The following is a 25,318-nucleotide window of genomic DNA, read 5'->3' on the forward strand; positions in this document are numbered from 1 at the left end:
GGACACAAACCAACATTTGAGGAGTGCAAAGCCCACCTGGGGTTGAAGGAAATGGACAGATACAGAGTCATACTGTTAAGACACTGGTTAAGACAGCCCGAGGTAAATACCGCAGCAACAAGACGACCGACAGAATTTGAAACATACATAACCACACAAATGGGGGATAAGCACCCAACATCGAGCATCAACGCAATCCTTCATGGATGCTCAGTCCAAGAGAACTGGCCTTATCAGGTAGCGTGGTAAGGGACAGCTAGGTCAGCTATTTCCCGGGAAAGGTGGGAGGGGTTATGGAGAAACATCCCAAAGCTGACCAGGTCTATGCAACTCCGGGAGGCCTGGCATAAGATGATGCTACGGTGGCACTACACGCCCAGTACACTACACAAAATGTATAAAACGGTTCCCCAAGAGTGCTGGTGGGGCTGTAAGGGGACCTGGGATTGAAGGCACATATGGTGAATTGGCCAAAAATAAAGAAATTCTGGGATGATGTGAAGGCTCAGATAACTAATTATACCAGAACTGCATGCTATATCCATGGGGGATGGCCTATGTGGACTATTAGACCTTGAATTGTGCACAATCTCGAAACCCCAAAAGAGAGCCCCAATGATAATTCGGATTATTGCTTGGCTTTGCGATAGCAAAGAACTGCAACAAAAAACAAACAAAAAAAGACCCCGTCAGAATGGATACATAAATTGTGTGACGTAATGGCAAGGTAGTGGATTACATGCCGAATACAAGGTGAGGCAGATCAGTTTCGGTCAGACTGGAGAGGTGCTAGAATACTATATGCAACAATGGTGCCCACAAAACCTGAGAATACTGGACCTGAGATGAACCCACGCGCAAAAGACTCAGACACTGAAAACCGAGTGGAGCAAGATCAACTAGGAGAAAAGGGTGGCTCAGACACTACAGGAACCAAGGGAGGTAAGGCGTGGTGTGGGGGGCAGGGTTGGGGGCTGGAGGGGCTGTTCTGGGGCATAAATATTGTATAAACAACTTTCTTTTTAAAAAAATGTGTTTAAAGTAACCCAAATAGGTAATAAATAAAAAGACAAAAAGGGAAACAGTTTCCCAGTACTGAGAATTTGAAGGACTGATCCGTTTTCCCATAACAAATGAGCAAAAGGTCAGGACAGGTTTAAAAGCAAAATGTTTGGGGAGGCTAAGGGAGGGGGTCCATAGAATATGGAGGGAAAGTGTGCTACAGAGAAATCTTTCATAACAGTTTCCATTGGGTCTTTGATATGAAACCCTGATTGGGGAGGTGGGTGGGAGGGTGACTGGGTCTGAGCACAGGTGTGAAATAGTACTTCTTTCAGGTTCTTTCCTCCACCTGTACTCTGCAGTTTTCTCAACTCCATCACTACCATTGTTCACTTCTTGCATCTATTCTAACTTTCTCATAGGTTTACCTTCGCGAATATGTCTTCTCTTACTAATACCTTTCTAATTATCTCAGCTTCATTGTTACCGTTCTTCCCTACCCATGCCCATCATTCACCATAATTTTCCATTTCATTCGGTTATCTGCATCTCCTTTTATATCCGAGTGCTATATACTCCTCCCACCCCTACACATCTCGATTTCACTCTACCTCATTTGCCCACCTCCACATCAGCCTTAGTTCATTGTGAGTTCTGCTTCTTTTCTCCTCTCAGTATCCATTTTATACTCCCCATCTGCAATCTCTCCCTTTCTATTGATAATCTCCAGCTCTCCCTCAGTTATACTCAGATCTTTCTCTCTAAGGGGGTTGAGAAAATACTTCAACCTCAGTCCCTCCCTTGAATTTCTAAATAATACAATGATCTCACCTTTACTATCTGTCCTCACACCCATCTCCATCTGGGTTATCCTCACCTCTTCTTTTGAGTCATTGCTACAGCGATCATCCTTGCACGATCATAGTCTGTCTTAATTTTCAATTTCTAACATCTACCAGAAACCCTCTGACCTTCACTCCAGTCATCTTTTATCCTTCATGGCTCCTAGATCTACTGCTTACTTCTCAACCGCCAAATGATTTTTACCTAGAACTCCCTAGCTATCCTCTCACCACTATATCACAATTATTCTTATTTACGCACCTTAACCTCTGCCATTTTCACATCTCTTTGAAAGGGGGCCTCGCCTATCCCTTAAGCGCACCATACACTCATGGGTCAGTCCCGACTAGTGTCTGCATCAACATAAACAATGACCCAAAGCTAATGGTTCTGCAACTTTAAAGTTGTTTTGTCTGCTTTAGCTTTGCAAGTGCAATGGCAAAGCCTATGTGGGTCTTTGACATGCACATGTGTAAAGTCAGTGTCTTTAATCGGAGTGGGCAAATCTTACCTAATTGGGTGAGGAGAACTAAACAGTTGGAAGGCATAGGCTCCTAAGCCAAAGACATACTTTTCTTAACTCCCTGAAGTGAAGAGAGCAAGAACAAGAACCCAGTGGGTAGAGTGGTACTCACAGCGTATTCATGTTGCGTATGGCGCGCCTTGACATAATGGCATCTGTCACAGCCTTCTTGAACTGCCTGCAAGTACAGAAAAATACATGCATTATTTGACTAATTCCAGACTTTTTAATAAACTTTATTTAATCAGTTGGCAGAACATACACACATGTATTATTACTTACCGTAATTGTATTTCTGGTACTTGTATCTGCTTAGATTCACATACTTTGCATAGTCTGATAGATAGAGCTAGTCGCAGAGTATTACAAGATTTGTTTTCAAAACTCGAAAACGGACGACGACAGGGCGTGTTAGTAACACTATCCCTAGTGTGACGTGTACTGTACCCATGGTCCTTCACGCTTTGAGGTCCCTCAGATTGTTTGTTTCTGACATAAGGTTACATGGTTAGGGAGAATTCTCATAAATGTGCTAATTCCCTTCACCTTAGAGACCCCCAACAACTTTGCTAGATTTTGAGGACTTGATTTTTTTAACCTGGAAAGAGTGTGAGCCTTTTTTCCCCCCACTCTCTCATGTGTTTTGATGTGCGTTTTACTCTTGTGTTCTGCGATTATAGAGTTTTAGACAACTCCATAGGCATCTTTTCATGTGTGTCACACAGCACCCTCAGTGCAGTGACGCAGCAAAGCCTTTTTTGGCTGTCCCAAGGTTTAAACACCTTTTCTGGGATAAACCACTGATTCCCAGAGGATGTAAAGTTAAATTGGCTTTACTTGTCTTTTTAAATTCCTAGACCTAGCACACACTATCTTCCAAAAGAGCACTGGAGGGGTTACCTAGTATCCCCCATGTCTAGAAACTCACGTAGCAGTCAAATGCTACCCTTTCTATCAAAATGGCTGGTAGCAATGGTTTTACAAGAAACTACCATGATTTTTCCCGACCGCGAACACCGGTAGCTAAAAATCGCGGGAGCCATGTTTTTCAAGAAGGCGCCTGAGCCCCCTTTGTTTAAACAGATCACTGTCTTTTTTCGCCATTTCATTTTGGAAAGGTCCTTCTAGAGTTTGTCTGAGCGCGCCAAACTGGGTTTGGTCCCTTTGTTTCTATGCCCTTGGCGGGCTTCAGGAGTGACGACCGCCTTTGACGCCCGAGTGTCTGGGGTGGGCAGGAAGTGAGGGAGGTGGCCGAAACTCCCTATGCTTATTCTCCTAGGAGACCCAAATGCACTCTGGTTGGATTGGCTGGCTGACTGTTCGGCAAGGACAGCCACCCTGCTGGGTGAGCGGCAGCTAGGCTGGAATGAAAGGGAGAAAACTGTTTAAAAGACGAGTCTCTTGGCTTGGAAGGCAGAGTCGATCACTGGAACTAAAGAACCGAAGACGAGCTGGAAGAGGATGGCTGCTGCAACTCCTGGACCGTTGGTTTGCCCGGTGAAGCCCTGCTGCAGGTCCGATTCGCCAAGTTCATCTCGACAGAGAAGCCCTTAAAGGACGACTCCTGCCTTTGAGTTGGTGGGACCAATCAACTCATAAGCAACCTGGGCACCATTCTCGGAGCTGGTTGTATTTTCCTCAGAGTGCTGAAGGAAACAGAATAGCCAGGGAGAAGGACACCAGTTTGTGGGCTTTAAGACAGCTAGCGGAATCTAGGATTTGCCAGCTTGCCAGCTTTGTGACCAGTCCCCATGCAGTGCAGGAGTCCCCCGACGTCCTCTCTCTTGTCCCCATGACTGAGGCTCAGGAACCGCAAGATCTGCAGGACCTGCCAGGAACAGAAGTCTTCAGCTGCAACTTTTTTCTTAAATACAAGGTACTGTGAAAACCCGACCAAGAGAACTTACCTCTCACTGCGAAAGTGCGTACAACTTTGGCAACTTGCAGGCCTAGTCCGCTTGTGACCCGACATACAAACCTTTCTATGAACTACTTCTGAGAACCGTGGTAAAGACTTTTCTGTTTAAAATACCAGAACCGTTTTTCTTATACAAGACTCTAGCCCATTGACTTTAGCCTACTATTACATTGAATCAACTCCTCTGGTGAACTCAAACTATTTGCACTGTTTAAGAGTAACTCTATTCGTCTCAGAACCTGATAGTGTAAAGTACTGTAGTATATCTGTGCGATATTGATTGCCTCCTTTTAGTGAATGTTTTCTAACTGTGTAATAAATTAATAAGTGTATTACCAAGAAACCTTGAGTGTAAGTGTATCTGAATACTTGTAATTATAGACCTCTGTGTAACACCCTTACAAGCTCACATTCCATCTTCAGATAAGCCTGGCTGCTCAGCTCGCTACCAAAAACTGTGTGGTACAGACTTATACCAAAGGTTGGTTTTGCTTAAACCTGTAGTCCTAGTTGTGTGTAGTGGTCCCAGAGTGTACTGCATACAAACTTTGCCCAACATACATGAAGTGTAGCGTGAGTAAAGATAAAGCAGAAACAGTGATGACCCAGAAACATCCATACGCCTTCTACTACAGTAGGGTAGGAAGGATGGGCGCATGTGAATCTAAGCAGATCAAGCACCAGAAATAGGATTACAGTGAATAATGCATCCCTTCTGGAGCTTGCGGATCTGCTTAGATCACATGGGTCTGCATAGATTAGCAAGCAGTATCTGGAGAAGGAGCTGAGAAGTGAGAAGGCACAGCAGCAAAGATGTTTTAGGACCTTGTCCAACCTGTGAATCTGCTTCAGAGTGTTTATCAATGCAATAATACTGTGTGAACGTATGGTTGGAACTCCAAGTAGCAGCTTTGCAAATGGCATCTACAGGGACATTTGCAATGAACGGTAAGGTAGCTCCTGTACCTCTGGTAGAGTGAGCCCTGGGGTGAAAGGTAAGACTTTCTTGGAGAGGGAATAGCAGAGCTCTATACACTTGACTATCCATCTGGAGATGGCGTTCTTCCAGGGGCTATGGAAACAAAGAGTTGCTCCGTTTTCCTTAGAGGTTTAGTATTGTATAAGATCGCCCTCCGTACATCAAGTGTTTGGAGGCTTCTTTCTGCTGAGTGAGATGGATTTTGAAAGAAGGTAGGGAGTTCTATGGATTTATTAACATACAACTTTGAAATGAACTTAGGTGAGAACCTAGGATGCGCTCCAAGGACAACCTTGTCCTTGTGTATTATGAAGAAAGGGTCTTGTATGGACAAATCCTGTAGCTCAATGACTCGTCAGAGGTGATGGCTACTATGAATGCAGTCTTGTATGTCAGAGGTTTTAGGCTGGCCTTGTGAATAGGCTCAAAGGGTGGATGCATGAGCTTGGAGAGCACAACGTTAAGAACCCAATCTGGCGGAGGGTTGGACATTGCGAAGTATAGCCTCTTCACCCATTTCATGAATGCCTTAATGGAACTTTCCACCAGGACACTTTGTTCTGTGAAGTGGTGTAAGTGGACAGGGCCGCCAGATGCACTTTGATGGAGTTGAATACTAGGCCAGAGTCAAGTCGGTAAAGCATGTAATGTAGAATGTTAACTGGGGAACATTGTGTTGGGTTTAGGGTTTGTGATGTGCACCATATCACAAATCTCTTCCACTTATTGAAATAGTGTCTGCGGTTGGGTTTTGGTGCCTCTTTTAGAATATCCATACACCTCTGTGGAAGATTCAGATGGCCAAACTCTGACTTCAGGAGTAAGGCTGCCAAGTTCATAGATTGAGGACGAGGGTGGAGAGATGCTCTGTTTTATTAGCATGTTGTAAGGGCACGGGAACTTGATATGGTTGCACATCGCCAGTTTGAGCAGATATGGAAACCAAGGTTGTCTCGCCCACATAGTAGCAACCAGGATTAGAGTAGCTTGTTCCTGGTGATTCTTGTGCACTATCTTGCCGAGAAGTGGTGTCTGACAAAAAGCGTAAGCAAATTTCCCTGACCAGTTTATCCACAGGGTGTTCCCCTTGGACCATGGTTGGGGAAACCTGGATGCGAAGTCTGGGAATTGGATTTAGGTCGAAATGACCGGGGAAAAAAAGGTCGAAACGACCAAAAGTTCTAAAAATGCTTCCACCAAAGGATCGAACACCAAAAGTTCGATCCTCTGGTGGTAGCATAAAAAAAAAAAAAACAAGGGCTGCGGGGGTGTGCCCCGCATTGCCCCGCTCACTATACTTTATGGTATAGTGAGCGGGGGCTGCGGGGGACACCCCTGCAGCCGTCCGTGAAAGAAAAAAAAAAAAGAAAAGGACCCTGCAGCGCCAGTTCCCAATCACAGAAGTGAAAGGGAACTGGCGCTGCAGGAACCAGCGTGAAGGTGAAGGTAAGTGGGGTTTCTTTATGTTGGTGGTGTGGGTGGGGGTATGCTGGGGGGGGGGGGTGTTATGGGTGTGTTGTGGGTGTGTTGTGTGTGTGTGAGAGAATGTGTGTTTTAACAAATTATCAGGGCTGAAATGTCCAAAAACAAAGTGTTCGAACTTTTGGTCATTCGAGCACTTTGTTTTCGGATATTTCAGCCTCAATACTCTTTCATTCGGTCAAATCACTGGGATTCGGGAATTGCGCTTTAGGCTTGTGGCGAACAAGTCTAACGGGGATGACCCCCATTGGGAGAAGATTCCATCTAGAATATCTGTTGTTACCACTTGTGTCCTTCTGGTCGAGGGTATCTACTTTAAGTGTCTGCAAGAGCATTGAGTTTCTCTGGAACGTGTTGAGCGGTTAGGAACATGTTCCGCTCGAGGGCCCACTTCCATATTTTTTTGGGATAGCCTGGACAGACTTCGAGAGTGTGTGCCTCCCTGTTTTAAAAAAGGGGGGGGGGATTACCTCTTGAAGCGTGGTCATGCAAAACCTTTGAGATTTGACATTTGTTTGCATGGAGCAGATCTAGTACTGGGCGCATCGACAGGTCTTTGGCATAAGGAAGTACGTTGAATAAATAGAATTGGTATAAAAAAAACGATAAAAAAGGTTTGACCAATACAAAAAGGCTGAAAATGCATACCACCAAAGGTTCGAACACCAAAAGTTTGAACCTTTGGTGGCATGCATTAAAAACAAATTTGTTTTAAAAAGACACACTGTGGGGGCTGCAGGGGTTTCCACGCAACACCCCGCTACAATACTACACAGTATAGGGTGCAGAGGTTGCAGGGGGGAAACCCCTGCAGCTGCACGAAAAAAAACAAAAAAAGATGGTGCCGGTTCCCATTCACAAAAGTGAAAGGGAACTGGCGCAAGTTAAGTAGGGTGTGCGTGGGGGGTGTGGGTGTGTTGTGGGTGGAGGTGTGGGTTTTGTAGGATAATATGTTTGCATGGGAAATGTACGAACATTTTGTGTTCATGCATTTCTCATGCGAACATTTCAGCCAGGAACAAAGCAGCCGCGGTCGGATCACACAGATCTGAATAAATACCCTTGTTTACATGATTTGCTGGGATGACCACTACAGCGTCTTTTTTCAGCAGAGTTTACTTCCTCTAATAGTATACGCCGCTCTTCTGGCATCATTTTTCTGTGTCTTGGCGGACGTTTGGGTGGTTTTTGCAAAGGTTCGATGCAATATCTGCCTGCTATGGTGGACAACACCCACTTGTCTGAGGTTATCGCCTCCTATGCGTGGGTAAAGTGTAAAATGGGACCTCCTACTGGAGTGTCATAGGAGGGAACCTGTAGCAGTGCATCATCGCTTGGGCAGGGTAGAGCCTCTCCCAGGCATGGTTCTGCCTCTTCCTCTGGATCTTTTATGTCCTCTTTGAAAATTAGAGGAAGATTGTCCTTGTGAGGGGCCCCATGTTGAAGACTGTCCGCCCTGATTGTAGTCACGAACAGCATTACATGCCCTGTCCCCAAAACCTCCTGGAGTTTGAGGAACCCCCTTGGATGCAGGGTTTGTTGGTTAGTTGGCCAAGGGACTTAAGAGTATCATACTCTTCCTTTGCGCTCGTGAGGGCATCTTCTACGGCCTTGCCGAAGAGGACGTTAGGATCCACTGGCATGTTAAGGAGTGTGGCCCGTTTCTCCAATTTAAATCCAGACTGTCTAAGCCAGGGATGGAGCTTGATAAGTGTTCCCTCTGTAATGATGCAGCCAGCATTGTCTGCTGCATCAAGGTTGCTCTTAAGGATGCAATTAGACAACTGCTTGCCTTCCGAGATGGTGCTTAGTAGTTGTGATTTTAGGGGCTCTAGAACCACTTCAACCTGGTGTTCGAACTCATCTCACTTATGACAGCCATAACTAGTTAGGAGGGAACAATTATTTGCAATTCTAGCCCGATATGCTGCTGAGGATGCGTTCTTCCTTCCGAAAGTGCAGATTTTTTTAATTTGTCTGGCGGGGCTTCAGCCGATGCCAGAGGAGTGTCTGCCCTCTTCCTAGTAGTGGTAGTGACAAGTGAGTCAGGTTTGAGCTGGCCCCCTAATGTACAGGGGGTCTGTGGGTGCTGGCTTGAACAATTTTTCAATTCTAGGGTTAACCGCCCTTTTGAGTTTAGGCATAAGTAAGGAGCGCTATATACGTCTTTGTATAGACTAACATTGGAATGAACTTTCCTTCACAAAGTCTTTGTCCCCTTGTGCTTCTTGGGTGTCCATACTGAAATGTTGGGAAGCCTACAGCAGTAGTTAGTTCTATTGAAACTGATTATCTACAGGTGAATCTGCTACAGGCTGATCTTGGTGGTCAGGCGACTGCATGACATGGATGTCGTAATCGTCATTGTTAGGGAGAATTCTCAGAAAAGTGCCAATTCCCCTGCAACATAGAGACCCCCAGCTCCTTTTGCTGGATTTTAGGAATGTGCATCTCTAACCTGGAGAGGGTGAGACTTTTTCCCACTCTATCATGTATTTTTTCTGTGAGTTAGACAGTTTCTTTTGACTCTGGAGTCTGACAAACTCCATAAGCATGATCTTGGCACTGTGTCACACAGCACCTTCAGTGCAGTGGCACAGGGAAGTCTATTAGATTTCCCAAAGGTTTAAATACCTTCTCTTGGTGAAACTACTGTTTCCAAGAGCAGTGAAGTGAAATTGACTTTACTTACATTTTGTAACTTTCTAAACCCACACACACTATCTTACCATAGGGTGCTGGAGGGGTTACTTAGTATCCCCTGTGCCTAGGTTCTCATGTAACATTTTTAGGTGACCCTTTCTACAATTAATAGCTGGTGGCAGTGGTTTACTTTTTACTACCATTGTGTGTTTTTACCGCGGGCTGCAATTGCAGCAAGACACCCATGGGTGCTCATTTTGTCAAACTGGCCAGGTCTTTTTTCGCCATTTCTTGTTGGAAAGTTCCTTCTTGAGATTTACTCTGTGCGCCAAACCAAACCAGGTTTGGTTCCTTTGTTCGTTTTATCTTTTGCGGGATTCACTGGTAAAGCCTGCCTCTGGCTCCAGCATGTGGCAGGGGCAGGAAGTGAAGGAGGTGCCCAAAGCTCCCTGTGCTTAATCCCCTTGGTTACAGGAATGCACCTAAAGGTGATTGGCCAGCAAGCTGTCCTTAGAGGACAGCCACCCTGCTGTTTGATTGACAGTTAGGCGGAAATGAATGGGAGAAACCTGTATAAAAGGCAAGGCTTTTTGGCTTGGAAGGCAGAGTCGACCACTGGACGAAGGAATCCAAAGAACTTGGAAGAGACGCCTGGTGCAACTCCTGGACCGTTTGTTTGCCCTGTGAAGCCCTGCCACTGTGCTGAAGATCTGAATTCGCCTCGACTATAGAAGCCCTGCAACTACGACTTCTCCCCTTGGGGTTTATTGGTCCCACCAACCCAAAGTCAACTCATTTGGACATCCTCTCGGAGCTGGCTGTACTTCCGCTGCTGGAACCGAAGGGCCAGGAAGTGGAACACCAAACCGAGTGGATCGCTTTTAAGTCAGACCCGAGTGCCAGAAAGATTCTCCGGACTTCCCTGAAGCAGGACTGACCAAGCCTGAGACACCTCAACAGTGCGCTGGACCCAGATGGGATGAAAGTCTGAAGTGGTATCCAAGAACCGCATTGTTGCTATTTGCTGTAGACGCGAGGAGCTGAAACCGCGAAGTGATGCTGAATGGAAGTTTGCCCATTGCTGCCACCGACCTTCCCATTGAAGTGCAGGAGTCCCCAGAAGACCTCCCTCTTGTCCCCACAGGTGAGGCACAGGAACACCAGGATCTGCAGAGCTGTACGAGAACAGAAGCCAGCTGGAACCATTTCTTCTAACCAAAGGTACTGTAAAGTTAAGAGGACTTACCTCTTGTGGTGTAGCCTTACTTGTTCTCAGTTGAGACTTGTCTTGGTTAACCTTGCAGAGTTGCTTGTAGCTTTAACCCCCACAAGCCTCCCAGCTTGTGGCCCTTCCAAGTGATTTTATTTCTACAAACTTTTCTAAAAACATTGTGCAAGACTGTCTTACCTGCAAAGAAGATCTCCAGCTCCCCTAGACTTTGCTCAACTAACCTTGGCTGTCCTGGCTCACTGAGAGACTCTTCTTACCTCTGACTCTGTAGTTGACATTTCCCACAGGAAAGGGTTAATTTACTTTGCATTGGAGTGTTCAAAATGTACTCACCATTTAAATATTTGTCAAACCTTTGTTTTATTCCACAATCTAACCTTTGCACCAAACTCAGTATTGTTCTAAATGTACCAGTGATAAATCAATGTCCACAGTGTTTTAGCTATTTAAGTCACCCGAGGGTGTAGGAAGTGTCCGTGTGCCATTACCAATGGGTATCATCTGATTAGAGAAACTAAGAGTGTGTTTTGAAGTATATTCTGAAGTGTTCCATGTTTTGCTCCCTTCTGAAGAAGGCTTATATAAGTCAAATTAATAATTGTTTATAAACTGAGTTTAAGAATTTATTTGAATACTTGTCACTGTGAATCTCTTTGTAAAAACCCTACTGCTCACATTGACCCCTCTTGTTTTGCGCTGCGCCTGGCTGCTCAGCCACACTACCAACCTCTGTAGTACAGACTTCTACAAAAGGTTGTGTTCCTATTGCCAGGTGGTCATGGTTGCTGTAGCCTCCCAAAGAGTACTGCACACAATCTTGCCTAACAGTCATCATAGTACAGGTCCTTACTGTATCGATATCCCTGGCCTCCCTGAAAGCTGGGGTCTTGCAACCCTGAGGGATCAATAGCATACATGTCTAGAGGGGTCTCGCTAAATGGGGGATGGGGGCCTGGGGCAGAAATGCTTAGATGTGGGTCAATACATTTTTTTTTGGCAGGCGGTTTTGCATCCCCTGACTGGGAGACATCTCTAAGGGACTTAAGTTCTTCTGGGTACCGATCCATGAATTCAACATTGTTCAGGGTTCCACCCATGGGAGGGTGGGAAACCTGAAGGGGTGGGGTGGTATAGGAGGGTGTCTGCTCTGTGTTGCATTGCCCCCATGAGTGTATCTGCAGTGGAGGAGGAACCCATATCCTGGGAGTCAGAAGTCTTGCGAGACAAAGGTGTCTAGGATTTTGCTTTTTTCTGTGATTTTGTCTTCAAAAGGATAGCAGGGACTTGTTTTTTAATAAGTTCCTGCATTTCTGGCGTACGTTTAGGGGACACGGATATGCCTTTCGTGCCTGTTTTTCGCTGCGCAAAATGAGGGCTTTTTTATGCGCTGTGTCCGAACCGACTTTTGAGGCCAGTTTCAGAGGCCTATCATGAGGCGTGGGCGATGGCCCAGAGAACAGGGAAGATCTAGAAGCTTTTTCCATGGACACTGCTTGGGTTTCGACGGGCGACGGTTTTGTCGAAGGACGGCCATGAGCTTGGTGTGTTTGGAAACGTGTGCGCTATGGCCGCTGGGTGTCATCTCCGTCACAAAGCCGTAGGCCTGCTTAGTGGAGTCGGGGGCCCGCACATGGGGTTCTGACTAACCTCGGTCGCCTTCGGCGATACTAGGGACACAGATACTGCCCTCACTGGATTCCCTAGTCACGTCGATGGAGGCTTCAGCCTGCAGGACATGGACGCCAGGCATTTGGTCTGGCGATCTTTAAAGGTTTTCAGGCGGAAAAGTTTGCGGGACTTGCAAAGCTTTTCTGGATGGTCCCTAGGGAGACAGTAATTGCACACACTGTACGTGTCCTTCCACAGGAACTTCATATGGCAAATAGGGCAAAATTTAAAAGGTGTCTTTTTCCATAAAGGGGAAAAAGAGGTGGCCGTATATGCATTTGCTAAAAGGAGTAGGTATACAAGATCTTTCCTCACTCTCCCTACTCTAAGGGCCGAGGCCCGTAAAGGCTGTGTCTGGCCGTCGAGTCAGTCAGGCGCCGTCGACCAGGGAGCTGTTGGCCGAGGGCCGTCGAGCAGTTGGATGATGCTGCAGCAATAAGAAGACAGTAAAAGACACCTACGAATAAAGGCATCAGCCTGGAAAGGAACTTTGCAACTTGCGACTGACTACGACAGCGGAAAGTAACAATCTGAGGGACCTCAGTGCGTGAAGGACCATGGGTACAGTACACGTCACACTAGGGATAGTTTTACTAGCACGCCCTATCGACGTCCGTTTGAGTTTCGAAAACGAATCTTGAAATACTCTGACTACCACTAGAAGTCAGACTATGCAGAGCATATGATCCAAGCAGATCCACAAGTCTCAGAAATATATATATATATATATATATATATATATATATACACACACACACACACACACAAAATGTCCACTGCATATATGCATTGACGGAAATAAAACCAAATCGATGAACAATGTAAAACATGTATGCAAATCACAGAGAGAGGACTCAATAGAGTGATAACGCCAACCGCAGGATTGAACTCTTGGGAGATACAGTTGTAGCAGCGCAACCTCAGACACGCACAGATGTATCCATATACCTTTAGGATACTAGCTTGCATGAAGCAGCAAAAAAAGGAAGCGTTACACACCATAGGGACACTGGTACTCATCGTCGATAGTCCCCTTTCCTCCAGTCAGTGGGACGTACCTCAGGACAGTTACTTGCTGCAAAACCGCCTTAGAATCTTATGCATGGACACTGTCTGCCACGCCGCCTGCCACACGGTGTACCGTACCTCATCTGCATGCCCCGCCAAACTGTCAGTACCTTAATCAAGGCAGACATGGGAAATTATTAGTGCATATAGTGTGGTGCGCCTGGAGGAAAGGGGATTATGGACGAAGAGTACCAGTGTCACTACGGTGAGTAACATTTCAGTACTCTTACGTCCCGTCCTCTTTCCATCAGATCATGGGAGATTCCAAAGCACCCTAGTCACAATAATGGTTAGCTGGTAGTCTTAATGCGAAAAAAAAGACTACCCAAAGACTGCATCATCCCTAGAGCTCTGAGTAGTGCTTGCAGAAGGAATGGGGCATAGCCCATGTAGCCACCTTACAAAGCCACAGAGGCCGCTTTTCCCTCCCACCAAATGAGCGTGATCTTTCTTTTGTAGGCTGTAAGCTTCCAAGATAGCGTAAACTATCCAGTCGGCAATGGAGGCCTTCGATGCTGGCCCACCAGGGGCTATTCCGCCATAGGTGACAGAGTTGCTGTGCACTACGCACCTCTTGTCTGGGCCAAGTAGAATTGTGTGGCTCTTGCCACATCAAGCGTATTAAGCCCTTGTTCAGCTTCACTCCAAGCCTGTGGAAACAATACAGGTACAGATGTTTCCTCATTCTCTGTCCTCACCAAGAAGAGAGCTCACATTCAAGCCTGCATCTCTTCAGCATCTAACAACTCGGCTGAACTCTTTAAAATCTGCAAGGAACTGGCCAATCCTGCTGCATGCAGTCTCTACCTCTCCTGTCCCTTCACAGGCCCTCTTTATGGCACTGGCTTCTCAATTCATCTCTAAAACCCAGGACATCCGGTCCTCTCTTCCCTCCTCTCCCCTTCCTCCCTCTACTCCCTGCTCTTCCTTCGGCCACGTCCCCTCCCTCCTTCTCTGCCTTTCCCCCGTTTACCCCAGACAATGTTTCTAGACAAGTCCGATCTATGAAAGTCTTGTCAAAACAGGTTCATCCCTGTTCCTCCAAAACCATCAAGGACCACATTGACTCCCTGGCTCCTGCTCTGACAGACTTCAACCACTTCTTCACGACTGGAGTCTTCAACGTCCCCCCTGAAGCACTTCCTTGTGCACCCTCTTCTTAAGAAACCCTCTGCCGACCCATCCTGCCCGGCTAACTATCGCCCAATCTCCATCACTCCCTTCCTGGGCAAACTCTTGGAAAAGCTGGCCATCTCCTAGCTTAATCTTCACACTGAATCTGTTGCTTGTCTCATTGATCATCAGTCTGGCCAGAAGCTCGGAAACTGCTCTCCTGAACATCTGTGAAGACCTGCTCTCCAACCTTGATTCCAACACCCCTTGTGTCCTCACCCTACTTGATCTCTCTTCTGCCTTTGACACGGTCAACCATGCCATCCTGCTCAACCGTCTCCGTGAAAACCTGGGCATCACCGGTCAGGCCCTGGCGTGGCTGACTTCTTTCCTCTCTGATCGATCCTCCCAAGTTCAACTCGGGTCCTTCCTCTCCTCCATCTCTATCTGTGGGTTTCCCCAGGGGTCTAACCTCTCTCCCTGGCTGTTCAATCTATACCTGGCACTTCTTGCCCACCACATTGCTGCGGCTGCCCAAATTCCAGTGCTATGCGGACGACACTCATTCTCAGGCTACCTTTAGCCACCTCTTCTCCCTCTCTCATCTCCGACTGCCTTTCCGCCATCCAGGAGTGGTGTGCCACCAATTATCTCTGCCTTAATGCCAGTAAAACCGAGATCTCATTGGAACTCCAGCTCCCTCCTTTCCTGTCACTCTGGCCGGCCTCCCTTGGCCCTCCTCCTGCTCCCACCTGTGAGGCTAAAAACCTCGGGGTCATCTTCGACTCTACTCTCTCCTTACATCTCTGACATCTCAAAGAAGTCATACTACCAGCTGCACCTCCTCAGAGGTATTCTTCCTTTCCACTCCTTCACCCAGAAGCTCACTGTCTCCAGAGCTCTGGTTCTCTCTAGGCTGGACTATTTCAACAACCTCTTTCTAAATATGCCTGCTTCTAGTCTGCACTCATCCAGAACAGGACTGCGAGACTTGTCCTTGGCCTCAAGCCCAGGGATAGTAGCTCTCCAGGACTGAAATCTCTGCACTGGCTTCCTGTGGCTGCGAGGATTAAGTTAAAAAACCTCTGCATTGTCCACAAGGCCTTCTGGGGTTTCAATACCTTCAGCTCTCTCTTCCTAAATATCTTCCTTGTCGAGCTCTTCCCCTCATCTGCCTCCAACTCCCTCAGGGTCAGTCACTTCTCCAAGCAACGAGTTGGTGGTATACCTCTTTCCTCGGCTGAGGCCTCCCTCTGGAACAGCCTCCCTGCATCCCTGAAAATTGGAGAATAATCTCCGGTTCCGGAAGCACCTCAAAACCTTTCTTTGCTTCTGCTTTTTCTCCTCCTCTCCCCTGCTGACTTCCCGGCTGATACTGAAACTGCACTGGTTACCTGGACATCCCATGATCTCAGGCCCAGGTCTCCGCCCCCCGCCCCCCTCCCTGTCACACTCCTGCACTGCCTTCCTGGCAACCCCCGCACTTAGGGACTGTTTCTGTATCCCTACAGTTCCACCACCAGCACTTGACTCCTGATGTTCTGCACTTACCCTTGCACTTGCCAGCAGTTGGCCGTACGTTACTTCTTTATCCCATGTACTGCACTTTCCCCCTCCCTCTTCTCCTTCCCATGCACTTGCGTGATCTGAATGACTCATGGCCTAGTGGGATCGCCGTCTTCCCTCCGATTCCCCCCTCCCTTGCTGCATCGCACCTTGAAACAGTTGTGTATAGGGGCGTTATAAATGCCATTTCATATCATTGATGTGGAAGTCGCCGACTTTCTTTGGCAGGAAGGTAGGCTTGGTACATAGAACCAATTTGTCGTTGTGGGAAATTAGGTAGGTATCCTCAATGCAGAGGGCCTGTAACTTAAATCCTTCGGGCAGATGTTACGGCCACCAAAAAGGCAGTTTTCAGAGTAACCCACTTCAGTTCTGCCAAGGCCATTGGCTCAAAAGCTTTAAACACGAGCACGTTCAGTACAATAGTCAGATCCCACAAAGTGTCCACCTGTCTCTTGAGGAGGAAGGAGAGTACGGGAAGCCTTACAAGTCCCGCAAAGAGCCTCTTTACCAATGCATCTGCCATCGAGACCACACAGGGCCTCATTATGGTACTGGCGGTAGCCGTGCCGGTAAAATCAGAGGATGGAAGCTGCCACATGATCCTGGTCACTCCTTTCTGGCTGAAGTTTCTGGTTCTCAGATCTGTTCAACATGGGTCGGCCGTAAAACCGGTACGGCTGCCGCTGGTATTTTCTTTCCGGCACCTGCGAATGGGCAATTACTGGGTCATTACGGTCTTGCCAGACCAGGTAATTGCCCATTCGCGGGTGCCGGAAGGAACAAGTTACTTACCTGTAACTGTTGTTCTCTAGCATGGGTCTGGCATGGATTCACATGCTCATGAATATTCCCTGTCAGGCTGGGAATCCTCGGTAAAGAAAAAATCAGTATCAGTTTCGTTTCTGATCTGTCTTTCGTAGTAGTAACCAATCACTGGTCTCTGGGTCATACTGCCCCCAACCAATGACTGCCCTCTCCCTAAGCCCCGCCCCTGGCAGCCATCTTCAGATCTGGTAGCACGTGAAGTGGCAGTATGACCAAGTGAAGAGCCGCAGAGGGGTAGGCGGGAGGGTTCGCATGTGAATCCATGCCAGACCCATGCTGGAGAACAACAGTTACAGGTAAGTAACTTGTTCCTTCTCCAGCATGGGGTCTGGCATGGATTCACATGCTCATGAATAAAGAATACATAGCGGTGCCCACATGCACAACCACGGGAGGTGGCAAAGGCTCAACATTAAGCATTACATCAAACTCAACATTAAGCAATTCTTACCTCCTCACCAGGCTCACCTTAGGCGAACAGATTGCGCAGCACTGCTTGGCCGACCCTGGACTCCTCCCTGGAATCCCGATCGACGCAGTAGAATTTCGTTAAGGTGTGCGTCGACCTCCACATAGCAGCTCTGCAGATGTCCAGCAAGGGCACACCAGATAGGGACGCCGTGGTAGCTGCGATCGCTCTGGTGGAATGGGTTCTCGGACGGCCAGGCAGCGGTCGGTTTGCCAACCGATGACAGTACATGATACAGCCGGAGAGCCATCTGGAAATGGAGGCCTTTGAGAGAGCCTTCCTCTGATTGACAGGTCCAAAGTTCACAAAAAGTTGTGACGTCTTCCGAAAACACTTTGTGCGGTCCACGTAAAACTTCAGCGCTCTAGCCACATCCAGCGAGTGCAAAGTCCTTTCGGCCGGCGACGAAGGCGACGGGAAGAAAACAGGCAACACCAAGGGTTCGTTGAGGTGGAAGTCCGACGGTACCTTGGGCATGAAGGAGGGGTGCGTCCTGAGCACTACCCTTGTGTCGTGAAAAGTCAAGTACGGGGCCTTGCAGGAAAGGGCCTGGATCTCTCCCACTCTTCGTGCGGAGGTGATGGCCACCAGAAACGCTGTTTTCCACGACAAGAACTTCAACGGAGCCGAGTGCAGAGGCTCGAACGGAGGTCCCATGAGCTTGGTCAGCACCACGTTGAGCTCCCACGCCCAGGCCGGAGCCTTCACCGGCGGGAACGATCTGAACAGTCCCTTCATGAATTCTTTCACCAGACGATGAGACCACAAAGACGTCCGCCCCGTGGTTCTGGTGTATCGGGAGATCGCAGCAAGATGAATCTTGATGGACGCGTGCGCCAGTCCAGCTTTGGCCAGCGTCAGAAGGTACGGCAGTACCTGGGGAGCCGTAATCCGTAGAGGGTTAATCTTCTGTGCGTGGCACCAGACAGAGAACCTCTTCCATTTGTGTCCATAGCATTTAAGAGTGGAGGACGCCCTGGCCTTCGCAAGAACCTCTCTGCAGTCGGCCGGTATGTCGTATCCTCCAAACTCTAACGCTGCAGGAGCCAGGCCTGCAAGTTCAGCGACTTCGGGTCGTGATGGAGTATGGCGCCTCCTTCCCTGGAGAGAAGATCCGCGTCCACTGGCAGCTTGATTGACGGGGACGCTGACAAGTCCAGAAGGTCCGGGAACCATATCTGCCTCGGCCATGCAGGTGCGATGAGGATCATCCTGCACCGTGACCTCTTGAGCTGGTTGATGAGCCGGATCAGCAATGGCAATGGAGGGAACGCGTATAGAAACAGGCCCTCCCAGGGGAACGAGAAAGCATCGCCCATGCTCCTCGGCTGGGGAAACCTGCTGGCGAACATCCGGCACTTGGAGTTCGTTGCCGTCGCGAACAGATCGATGTGGGGTGTGCCCCACCGTCGGAAGAGGCGGTCCACTAGATCCTGCCGTAGCTCCCACTCGTGGCACGAGTGCAGCTCTCTGCTGAGCGAGTCGGCGATGGTGTTTTTTATCCCTGCCAGATGAAACGGCACCAGAAACATCCCTTGGGCGACGGCCCAATGCCACAGATTCTGTGCCTCCTTGGACAGGGCTGGGGATCTGGTACCGCCCTGCTTCCTGAAGTAGAACATGGTGGTGGTGTTGTCGGTGAAGATCCTCACCACCTTGCCCTTGAGGGACGGAAGAAAGGACCGGAGGGCCCAAAACACTGCACGGAGCTCCAGGACGTTGATATGGAGGGACTTCTCCGTCGGAAGCCAAAGGCCTCTCGCGTGCAGATTTTCAGTGTGCGCTCCCCACCCTTCCAGGGAGGCATCCGTGGTCAGTCTCCTGGTGGCTGGGGGTCTGGAAGTTCATGCCCGCCGTCAGATGCGCGCGGGTGCCCCACCACCGGATCGCTCATCGGAAACTCTCGTCGAGTGTGATCCTCTCCTCGAAGCTGCCCGTCGTCTGGATCCCGTCCAGGAACTCCTGCAACGGGCGCATCCGGAGCCTGCACAGGCGGATGAGATAAATGCAAGAAGACATCATTCCGAGGAGGGACTTGATGGACCTCACCCTGGCCGCGTCCAGCATCCGCTGCACCTTGCCCAAGATGGCCCTCGTCCTTTCCTCCGACCGAGAGGCCAGAAGCGACACTGTGTCGAGCTTTGCTCCCAGAAACAGTGCGTCTTGAGCGGGCACCAGGTGGGACTTGGCATAGTTTATGGAGAATCCCAGGTCCGTGAGCAGTTGGACGGTCCTTGCCGTGTGCTCCACGGCGAGCTCCTTCGTCTTTGCTCAGATGAGCCAATCGTCCAGGTAGGGGTAGACGTAGATCCCCTCTCGGCGCAGCTGCGCCGCCACCGGTGCGAGGCACTTGGTGAACACCCTCGGTGCCGACCTCAATCCAAAGGGGAGGGCTCTGAACTGGTAGTGACGCCCTTGGACCACGAACCTGAGAAACTTTCGGTGTCCCTTTAGGATGGGAATATGGAAGTAGGCATCCTCCAAATCCAACGACGACAGGAAATCGCCCTCCTCCAGTTGACCCAGGACGTGTTGGAGGGTGACCATCCGGAACTTCTGTGCCTTGATGAATTTGTTCAGTCGTCGTAGGTCCAGGATGGGACGCCATCCTCCCGTCTTTTTCTTCACGAGGAAGTATCTTGAGTAAACTCCGGAGCCCCGAAGCATCTTTGGGACGAGCTCGATGGCGCCCTTCTTGAGCATCGCCTTTACCTCCAAGAGAAGTTGAGGGACGTGATGTTCTTTCCTGGCCACAGGGGGGACGCGCGGGCACCTCTTTAGAAACTCGAGCGCGTGACCCTGAGCTAGGGCGACCAGCACCCAACGGTCGGTGGAGATGGACTCCCACACGTTGACGAAGCTCGCCAGCCGGCCTCCCACCGGGGTGCTTCGGTGGGGGCCCGACCCCACGGCCGGTTCAGTCCTGCTTCGACGAGGCTTTGCCGCCTTGCCCTCCTTGGCGACGACGGCGGAGTCCGCCTGACTTGCCTCGTCCCCTGTAAGCTTCCTGTGACGACCAACGGGCCGCTTGACGGTAGGTGGAAAATCCGCCGCTGGAACCTTTGGAGGCACCCTGTTTGCCTCCGCCGCTCCGAAAGGGCGGCCGCCGTTGCTGGAGAACCCCAAGAGCCCGGGCCGTCTCCGTGTCCGTCTTGATGGCTTGAAGGGAATCGTCCACTGTTTTCCCAAACAGGTTGTTTCCGTCGAACGGCATTTCCAAGACTCTGGTCTGCACGTCCTGACGGAAGTCAGTAGCCTTGAGCCATCCACGCCGCCTAAGGCACACGCCGTTGCCCAACTGGCGAAATCCAGTGTCAGCGATGTCCGTCGCAATCGTAATGGCGTGGTCCGACGCCACCTCTCTTTCCTGCAAGATCTCTAGGGCTTCCGCCCTCTTGTCGTCTGGTAGGAAGTCCAGCAGGGGGGCCAGTTTGTACCACAACTCCCTGTCGTAGCGGGCTACGATAGCCAAGGCGTTGGCCGCCTTAATCGTCGTCGCTGCCGACGAGATGACTCTGCGTCCCATCGTGTCTAATTTCTTTCCCTCGCCATCCGGCGGGGAGGTTGACGTAGAGGCCGCACCCCCCCCCCCCTTTCTTCCTGGCCGCCACGGAGACGACCGAGTCCGGGGTCGGATGTGCCCGAAGGCACAAGGGGGCCGCGTCCGGGACCCGGTACTTCTTCTCGTACCGATCCCTTCTAGCCGGCGTCTTGGATGGGTTCTTGAGGAGGGCGAGGCCCTCATCCCAAATATCATCTAGTAGAGGTACAGCGAGGACCGTCTTCCTCTTGGTCTCGCGCTGTTGATAAAGGAAACCTTCCTTCTTCTCTTCCGGGCAGAGCTGGAAAAGCTCGGATGCCCTGGCGATCATGGAGTGAAACGATCCAATCTCGTCGGGCGGGGAAGCCCGGGTGGGAGGTGACGACGGGAGATCCTCGTCGTAAACCTCGTCGTCTGTACCCGTCGCGGCCGTGTCAGTCCCCTTATCATCCCCACTTGTCGTGGACGGGGAGGAGGGCTGAACGGGGCGCGATGGCTGAAAAGGAGGTGGAGGATGAATCCTTCTTCTCTTAGGGGGAGGGCTCCCAGAAGGGCCTGGCTCCGGGTCCCCCGTCGGGAGCGGTTCCTCCGTTGGTGGTAACGGCAGTCTCGTCCTTATCTCCGAGCATAAGGACTGTATAGCCAACAAAATGGCCGCTGAGTTGTTTTGCGGCACTGGTTGAGGGAGATCCAACGGGCGATCAGGAGCCCCGTCGGCATCCTCGACGCCCTCGTCGTCTTCCACGCCAGGGTCCCCCCCCCGACAGGATGGCCTTCTTCCACGCCAGAGCCGTGGCCTAGGATTTCGATCAGCTCCTCCTCAGAGGTTGAGGCCGAGTCCACGACGACCTCCTGCCCCCCCTTTTTCTTCTCCGTCGGAGGTTTCACGGGGGTCCTGTCGATGGGCATGAAAGAGGACTCCCTCCGCGGTGGCAGGGAGATTCTGGGCCCCGGGGTCGTCACCACTGGTGTAGCCTCCACAGGCTGAGCCAGGGCCGCAGCGACAGTCTCGATAGAGGCCTTGGCCAGATGGATCAAGGCTTTCACCACCTTAGGTGCGCTCACCGCCTTCTCCTTGGGGGGGGGGTCACCACCTCGCTCCCCCTCCGATGGGGCCTTAGGGCACGACCGGGGTCTCTCCAGGAGTTTCGCTGGGTGCTCGGCCTTCCTCTTACCCGAGCCAGAGCGTTGGCTCGTCGTTGATGGCGCCGGGGAGGATGCGCCCTGCCTGGCGCCCGTAGAGCCCGACCGTTCGGCGCTCCCGGTGCCAGCGGACACGCGGTGCTTGGCCTTCTGTTGGACCCCCGTCGCCGGGGCGCCCTCAAAGGTCTTAGAAGACCGCTCAGACGTCTTCTTCTTCTCGCCTGACGGGCTCTTTCCTTCCAGCCAGTTGGCGAGACGCTGATGGCGGTCCTTCATGGTCCGCTCCGACATATTGCCGCAAAACGCACAGTCCTTCTCCACGTGCGGCTTGTCCTCATGTAGGCAGTAAAGGCAAAGGGAGTGTTCATCCTCCTTAAAGACATTCTGAAGCTGGCATCCAGGGCAGACCCTGAACAGCTTTCCGGGCGTTGAGCTTCCCTTCTCCTGGGCCATGTCCGAGATGGGCCTGAGAAACTTCTGGAGTCCTCCAAAACCGTGGCTCGACGAAATCTTCACCCTTGAGGGGCGTAGACTAATCCGACACGGGTCCCCGTTGATCGGATGAAGAAACGGTGGAGCTTGAGGCACTTTTGACCGAAAAAGAGAAATTTTTCTGAGAAAAAACGTGAAAAAATAGCACTAACGCTCGAGAGCAATAGCACGAGGATCCCAACACTTGAACGTGCGGTAAAAATCTGAAGATGGCTGCCAGAGGCGGGGCTTAGGTAGAGGGCAGTCATTGGCTGTGGTCAGTATGACGCAGAGATCAGCGATTGGTTACTACTACGAAAGACAGATCAGAAACGAAACTGATACTGATTTTTTCTTTACCGAGGATGCCCAGCCTGACGACGGGGAATATTCATGAGCATGTGAATCTATGCCAGACCCCATGCTGGAGAATATATACTTCCCCATTCCCATTGAGCCCTATATAGCCCTATAGGGCTCAATGGGAATGGGGAAGACTGATGCACCGGCACCATTCGTGAATGGTGCTGGTGCATCCAAAATGCACTGCTCAAGGGTGCCAGTACGCCCGCCAGGTCAGACCTGGCGGGCGAAAAGGCATCTGCGAGCAGAACTCTTAGTTTGCCGGTCTGGTAGTAACGACACTGTTACTACCGGACCGGCAAAGTTATAACGAGGCCCACTGTCTCCTTTGCTCAAATAGGCCACTATTACAGCCAGACACGTCCTGCACGTATCAACTGACATTCCAGATTCAGCCAGTTCCGTTACGAATGAGAGCACGTCATTCTGGCAAGCCTCCCTGGGGTCTAGCCGGTTTTTCAGGCACCAGTGGCAGAAACGCGTCCACTAACTGCAATATCGTGATCATGTGCTTCCTCGCTTTCCTAGCTGCTTTAATAATCTTTTTTTTTCTGACCGCCCTAGGTGACCATAGGTTAACTGCTCAGGGACCAAGCCAGCAAAGAGAGATTGAGGGTCGGGATAGAAAACCAAACCCTGACGCTGTGATACAATGTCCATCCACTCTGGCAGGAGCCAGGGTGGCCGATCCATGTTGAACAGATCTGAGAACCGGAATCTTTTCAGCCAGAAAGGAGTGACCAGTATCATGTGCAAAGCTTCCATCCTCTGGTTTTTGGAGCAGCATCGCTATCAGTGGGAGGAAAGGCATAAAAGGTTTGTCCGTCTCACAGAAGCAGAAAGGCACCTGCAAGGGGATCCGGGCCTTCCACGAGGCGTACATGGGACACTTCTTGTGAATGTAAAATGCAAAGAGATCCACCAGCAGTTTGTCCTATTCGCATAATATTGAGACCAAGGCCTTCACGTTCAACTCCCATTCGTGTGTGGTGTGTGCGAGATGACTCTGTACATCTGCCCTGATATTGTCTTCGCCGGAAGGTGACAGTCCATCGGTGAGATTGATCGGGTACCAATGCTGTTAGGGGAGTTTTCCTAAAGTGTTAATGGTAGTAAGACTTTAGTAAGCTATCCCAGTGGTTTGTATATGTACCACTCTTAGTATCAGTCTGTACTAACTCAGGACCTTGGTAGAGCGGCAGAGCAGTCAGGCTCATCTTAAGAGGAAGATGTGAGCTGTAGGCAAGTACACTGAAGCCAGTCAATAAAGCACAAAGAAACTTGCACTTGAATTTATATAAAATGATATATTTATTATGTATACACCTGAATCACTTTAAATACTCTAGATGTTTATACTAGAACACTTCGGAATACTTGAGAACACACTTCAAAGGGCACTTTAACTTTCGCAGTTACATTTGTAGCAACGTTAGAAAGGGAAAAGACAATGTTACTGTATTATCGGTTATCACACACACCTGCGAATTTTAACTGTTCATACGGTAATACATTTACTCTGCAAACAGATATAGTAAAGTCACTTAAAGGGAGGAAAATGCAAGTGTAAAATTAGCTTGGTTCAATGTCCTAGAGAGGGTTTCTTTGGCCAGCAAGTCTTAAGTCCCAAAACGCAACCCTACCAAAGGAAGTTCGGAGAGGGTTCAAAGTCTTCACAAGCAGCAGAATACGAAGAGTTCCTGTAGATTTCTTCCACTCCCTAGTGTCACAGAAGCAGCAAGTTAACTAACCAGGGAGACTTGTTAAAGGACTTGATGAAGGGACACAAGCAGCGGCTTGAGTCAGAGGTAAGAGGGGGACACCATGGACACCTCTATGTGCACTCCAACAACCTGGAGCGCCTTCTTGGAATAAGGTAAGCAATACCTTTTTCCTCACAGTACCTTAGTTGGGAAGAAAATGTTTGTGTTGGATGCTCCGCGATGTTGCAGCTCTGGACCCGACCTCTGGATTACTTGGTCTGATGAATGAAGGCATGACAATGGACAGGATCTCTCAGCAGCAGTCTCAAGGGAAGACCTGGGGCACAACGTTTTTCCCCAACAACTTGGTTCACTCTGCGGTATTGGCGCCTTATCTGAAGCACCAACAAAGGACACGGATCGCCCGGTAAATCTTCTTAGCTTCCTACAGTCCCACACTCTGAGGGGGTCTGACGAGTTGGATCCGATCTCTGTGGTGTCCTTACGGGTTCAGCAAAGATTTGGACGGATTCAGCCTTTCCATGACAATGCACTCGAAATGGGCAGCTGGTCTCCTGGTTTTGGGGTTCTACAGCTCTGGAAACTCCCAAGAACCTCAAGAGATGGCTCAATTCAAAGTTCATCTTGGGACTGGTTGTTCCCACCAGCCAAAGGGAAGGAGTAGTCCTCTTCAGAGCTCCTCTGTTGCACAGAAAACTGGGTTAGGTCAGCAGCGGTCACTTCACAGTGTTGCAAAGGGTCTG

General features: G+C 49.8%; 1 protein-coding gene across 1 annotated transcript in view; it reads right to left on the minus strand.

Moving 5' to 3' along the window:
- Nucleotides 1-25,318, minus strand: part of SYVN1 (synoviolin 1) — an 890,352-nt gene that overhangs the window by 439,884 nt on the left and 425,150 nt on the right. The window contains exon 9 of the mRNA XM_069644965.1: nucleotides 2,481-2,546. Coding sequence (XP_069501066.1) covers nucleotides 2,481-2,546 — 66 coding nt within the window. The remainder of the gene's footprint in view (nucleotides 1-2,480; nucleotides 2,547-25,318) is intronic.

Source organism: Ambystoma mexicanum, chromosome 2p (assembly GCF_040938575.1).
Source record: "Ambystoma mexicanum isolate Mex_15411 chromosome 2p, UKY_AmexF1_1, whole genome shotgun sequence".
Lineage (NCBI taxonomy): Eukaryota > Metazoa > Chordata > Amphibia > Caudata > Ambystomatidae > Ambystoma > Ambystoma mexicanum.